Source organism: Somniosus microcephalus, chromosome 24, assembly GCF_052327205.1.
Source record: "Somniosus microcephalus isolate GS21.2 chromosome 24, FLI_Smic_1.0, whole genome shotgun sequence".
NCBI classification, from domain to species: Eukaryota; Metazoa; Chordata; class Chondrichthyes; order Squaliformes; family Somniosidae; genus Somniosus; species Somniosus microcephalus.
In genome coordinates, this window is record NC_141010.1 from 1,314,343 (window position 1) to 1,320,010 (window position 5,668).

Genomic DNA, 5,668 nt, shown 5'->3' on the forward strand with positions numbered 1-5,668 from the left:
ACCTGTTCCACCTTAAGAGAGCTTAAGCCTGTTCCACCTTAAGAGATGTACTACTTTCTCAGGCTGCTGTAGACGTAATACCGGGGGTGAACACACCGGTATATAAGCACTGTGCAGTAATCTTGTATTCAGTGTAGTCCCTACCTCCAACCAGTAAAGACCTGTTTTATTGTTACTGATTAAGTCTGAGTATTAATTACTTGAACAACTCACAGACTTAACACATCACATGACCTCCCGCCTCCAACAGTCTCAAATATATTTTTAACTAATAAAACTAAAATAAGAACATAAGAACATAAGAAATAGGAGCAGGAGTAGGCCAATCGGCCCCTCGAGCCTGCTCCGCCATTCAATAAGATCATGGCTGATCTGATCCTAACCGCCAATCCACTATCACAGAACCATCTCCTGAATCTAACAGAATTAGACACACGAAATAGGAGCAGGATCAGGCTACACGGCCCCTGGGCCCGCTCCGCTACCCACAGGGCCATGACCGATCCGAACCTTGACTCATGTCCAAATTCCTGCCCGCTCCCCGTAACCTTTAATTCCCTTTACTTCTAGGAAACTGTCTATTTCTGTTTTTAATTTATGTAATGATGTAGCTTCTACAGCTTTTTGGGGCAGCATATTCCATGGACCTACCACCCTCTGAGTGAAGTAGTTCCTCCTCCTCTCAGTTTTGAAAGAGCAGCCCCTTATTCGAAGACTGGTGAAATGGTGAAAGAAAATTTTAAAAACGCATTAATTTTAACTGCCTCATCACAGCCTTGTCCTGGAGACTCCAGAACAGACCTGGAGGTTTGGCAACTCCCTGAAAGCCCCTTTAAACAAACAGTGGCCCCAAAGCCAAGCTGCAGCCGTCTGAGCGTCTCCCCACACCACGGTGAGACCCGCCCCCGACCCCGCTCCCCGCCCCCCAAACCCTGCACCCCGACCCCTGCTCCCCGCCCCGACCCCTGCACCCCGACCCCTGACCCCTGCACCCCGCCCCTGCTCCCCACCCCGACCCCTGCTCCCCACCCCGATCCCTGCTGCCCGACCCCTGCTCCCTGACCCCTGCACCCCGCCCCCCACCCCGACCCCTGCTCCCCACCCCGACCCCCGCTCCCTGCCCCGACCCCTGCACCCCGCCTCTGCTCCCCACCCCGACCCCTGCTCCCGACCCCTGCTCCCCGCCCCTGACCCCTGCACCCCGACCCCTGCTCCCCGACCCCGACCCCTGCACCCCGCCCCTGCTCCCCACCCCAACCCCTGCTCCCCACCCCGACCCCTGCTCCCCGACCCCTGCTCCCCGCCCCTGACCCCTGCACCCCGCCCCTGCTCCCCACCCTGACCCCTGCTCCCCGGCCCCACTCCCTGACCCGACCCCTGCTCCCCGACCCCTGCACCCCGACCCCTGCACCCCGACCCCTGCTCCCTGACCCCTGCACCCCGCCCCTGCTCCCCACCCTGACCCCTGCTCCCCGACCCCACTCCCTGACCCGACCCCTGCTCCCCGACCCCTGCACCCCGACCCCTGCACCCCGACCCCGACCCCTGCTGCCCGCCCCGACCCCTGCTCCCCTGCACCCCGCACCCTGCGCTCCGCCCCAACCCCTGCTCCCTGCCCCCGACCCCTGCTCCCCGAGCCCTGCTCCCCGCCCCTGACTCCTGCTCCCCGCCCCCGACCCCTGCTCCCCGCCCCCTGCCCCCAACCCCTGCACCCCGACCCCTGCTCCCCGACCCTCACCCCGACCCCTGCTCCCCGACCCCCACCCTGACCCCTGCTTCCCGCCCGGACCCCTGCCCCCCCCGGCCACTGCACCCTACCCCTGATCCTTGACCCCTGCTCCCTGACCACTGCACCCCGACCCCTGCTCCCTGACCATTGCACCCCGACCCCTGCTCCCCGACCCCGACCCCCCCATCCCTCAACTCAACAACCAGCACTGGTGTAACCAGAACTCCTTCCCTCTCAGGAAGGAAAATACATTCACACTTTGAATCAAAGAGCATTGATGTGCCTCAATAAATCCGAGACTCAATGTTAGCGGAACAAAACAAGGCTTTTATTAACTTAGAAGGTAACACACAGTGGAGAGGTGTCTTCCATCCAGAGGTCTGCAGTACTGGATGTGAGGCACGCTGAGCCTGCTTACATAGGGGCCAGGTATGGGCGGAGCCCTACACACAATACAATACAAGGTGAGGAAACGGAACTGAGGTAAGGGAAATGAAACTGAAACTAAACCACAGTCACAGGCACAATCACACAGAGAATACAGATGAGTGATGAATGGCATATTTCATCACAAGCATGTTCCATTGAAGACACTCGGTGCCGATGAAGCCCAGGCCGAGTCTACACGGTGAAGGTGAAGTTGCTGGTAGTCTCTGTGTTCATGATTGATGTTCGCCTGGAGCTGTTGGCTGGGGAGGTGCACTGCCTCAGCAGGTTCAGGAGGTTGTTCCTGAATTTCACCCCCACAAACACATAGAGAATGGGGTTGAGGCAGCACCGAGTGTAGGCCAGACAACTGGTCACCTGCAGCGCGATGTCCCTGCGCTTGCTCTCGGTACAAGGCACACCGTTCTTCTTCAGCTTGTTCACAGTGCTGAGGATGGTGAGTATGTTGTACGGTGCCTGGAAAACAATAAAAATCAACACCACCACCAGAATCACCTTGATCGCTTTGTGCTTTTTAAAGTTTCGAGCCTGCAACAAGGTCTTAATTATAACAGAGTAACAGAAAGTCATTACAAGCAAAGGGAGAAAGAATCCAAGCAGCATCTGCAGGATCGGAGTGGCCACTCTCATCCAGGTGTTCATGCTCTCGGGGTAGCTGACCATGCAAATAGTTTCAGGGCTTATTTCCACGTTGGTGTAAATGAACTGCGGAAGGCTTAGAAACACAGAAAAGAGCCAAACGATGAGGCTGATACGACGGCTGTACCGCAGGCGCTTGGAGCGCAGCCTGTGAGCAACTGCAGCTCGGACAATCACAAAGTAACGGTCAACACTGACGCACATCAGGAAGAGGAAACCACTGTAAAGGTTAATTTTGTATAAAATCTGCACAATTACACACATGAACTTTCCAAAGATCCAGCCGGTTAGTGAGCTGGCAGCCAGGAAGGGGAGAGTGAAGAGGAAGAGGATATCTGCGATGGCCAGATTCAGCAAGTACATGTCAGTCATTACCTTCAACCTCTTGTGATAAATGTATGTCCCCAGCACCAGACCATTTCCCACCAGGCCCAGAATAAACACTAGCGAGTAGATGCATGGATGGAGTGTGCTGATAACCTTCTGCACCTCATTCTTATTGCAGATAGAAGGGAACTCTGAGTAATCTATGGTATTAAAGTCCATATCCTCACTGTAATCCGTGGTAGTTGCAGAATCTGCCATTGTCGCAGACATCTAAAAAATGAAACAGAACAGAAAACTCAATCAGTACTGCCCCTCCAACAGTGTGGCGCTCCCTCAGTACTGCCCCTCTGAAAGTTCAGCGCTCCCTCAGTACTGCCCCTCCGACAGTGCGGCGCTCCCTCAGTACTGCCCATCCGACAGTGCGGCGCTCCCTCAGTACTGCCCCTCCGACAGTGCGGCGCTCCCTCAGTACTGCCGCTCCGACAGTGCAGCGCTCCCTCAGTACTGTCCCTCCGACAGTGTGTTGCTCCCTCAGTACTGCCCCTCCGACAGTGCGGCGCTCCCTCAGTACTGCCGCTCCGACAGTGCGGCGCTCCCTCAGTACTGTCCCTCCGACAGTGTGTTGCTCCCTCAGTACTGTCCCTCCGACAGTGCGGTGCACCCTCAGTACTGTCCCTCCGACAGTGTTGCGCTCCCTCAGTACTGCATCTCCGACAGTGTGTCGCTCCCTCAGTACTGCCCCTCCGATAGTGTGTCGCTCCCTCAGTACTGCCCCTCCGACAGTGTGGCCCTCCCTCAGTACTGCCCCTCTGACAGTGCAGCGCTCTCAGTACTGTCCCACTGAGAGTGCAGCACTCCCTCAGTATTGCCCCTCTGACAATGCGGCACTCCCTCAGTACTGCCCCTCCAACAGTGCTGCACTCCCTCAGTACTGCACCTCCGAAAGTTCAGCGCTCCCTCAGTATTGCCCCTCCGACAATGCGGTGCTCCCTCAGTACTGCACAGACCCTCACCCCAAAACATTGACCACTCACCCCAGAACACTGACCCCTGACCCCAAAACACAGACCCCTTACCCCAAAACACAGACCCCTTACCCCAAAACACAGACCCCTCACCCCAAAACACAGACCCATCACCCCAAAACACACCTCACCCCAAAATACACACCTCGCCCCAAAACACAGACACCTCACCCAAAAATACAGACCCATGAACCCAAAACACAGACCCCTGACCCCAAAACACAGACCCCTCACCCCAAAACACAGACCTCACCCCAAAACACAGACCCCTGACCCCAAAACACAGACCCTTCACCCCAAAACACAGACACCTCACCCAAAAATACAGACCCATGAACCCAAAACACAGACCCCTGACCCCAAAACACAGACCCTTCACCCCAAAACACAGACACCTCACCCAAAAATACAGACCCATGAACCCAAAACACAGACCCTTCACCCCAAAACACAGACCCCTCACCCCAAAACACAGACCCTTCACCCCAAAACACAGACCCTTCACCCCAAAACACACACCTCACCCCAAAACAGAGAGCCCTCACCCAAAAACACACCCGCACCCCCAAAACACAGACCCCTGACCCCAAAACACAGACCGCTCACCCAAAAATACAGGCCCCTCACCCCAAAACACAGACCCTTCACCCCAAAACACAGCCCTCACCCCAAAACACAACCCTCACCCCAAAACACAGCCTCACCCCAAAACACAACCCTCACCCCAAAACACAGCCTCACCCCAAAACACAACCCTTACCCCAAAACACAGCCTCACCCAAAAACACAGCCCTCACCCCAAAACACTGCGCAGTCACCACCACTGGTGCTGTGAGCTCTCTAACATTCCCATCCATCACTGACCATTTCGCTCAGCGCTGCAGACTCCGTTCTCAGTGTTAACTTGTTCATGCTCAATCACTGGCACTTGGAGCTTTTCTCACCCGACTGTTGACTGCAAAGCACACGAAGTATTTCAATCGCCCGATCCACCAACCCAACAGCTCCCCGCATACACACACACTCCAACAAACCTCAATCCACCCATTTTGCTTCTGCACCAATCAGCCTGCCTCAGCTCTGATACAATGAATCCACTCACACCAACACATCTTCCCTCGCAGCCTCGGACCAAATCACTCCACTTAACTCAGAGTTAAACACAACCTTTCACACACACACACACTCCCCCCCGCACACACACACTCCCCCCGCACACACACACTCCCCCCGCACACACACACTCCCCCCGCACACACACACTCCCCCCGCACACACACACTCCCCCCGCACACACACACTCCCCCCGCACACACACACTCCCCCCGCACACACACACTCCCCCCGCACACACACACTCCCCCCGCACACACACACTCCCCCGGCACACACACACTCCCCCCGCACACACACACTCCCCCCGCACACACACACTCCCCCCGCACACACACACTCCCCCCGCACACACACTCCCCCCGCACACACACACTCCCCCGCACAC

General features: G+C 56.6%; 1 protein-coding gene across 1 annotated transcript; it reads right to left on the reverse strand.

Moving 5' to 3' along the window:
- Positions 1 to 2,047: 2,047 nt before the first annotated feature.
- On the reverse strand, positions 2,048 to 5,121 carry LOC147100945 (C-C chemokine receptor type 7-like). The gene is made up of 2 exons (XM_085966687.1): positions 5,032 to 5,121; positions 2,048 to 3,412 (listed from the first exon to the last, which is right to left on the reverse strand). The coding sequence occupies exons 1-2, from the start codon at positions 5,077 to 5,079 to the stop codon at positions 2,351 to 2,353; spliced, it is 1,110 nt and encodes a 369-aa protein (XP_085822813.1). The 5' UTR covers positions 5,080 to 5,121; the 3' UTR covers positions 2,048 to 2,350.
- Positions 5,122 to 5,668: the final 547 nt, after the last annotated feature.

What these genes read in the sequence shown, in the direction of transcription:
- LOC147100945 (XM_085966687.1), bottom strand. Translation starts at nt 5,079, where the DNA reads ATGAACAAGTTAACACTGAGAACGGAGTCTGCAGCGCTGAGCGAAATG. An exon ending in CTGCAGCGCTGAGCGAAATG is followed by an intron (nt 3,413 to 5,031) that starts GTCAGTGATGGA and finishes TTCATTTTTTAG; the next exon opens with ATGTCTGCGACAATGGCAGA.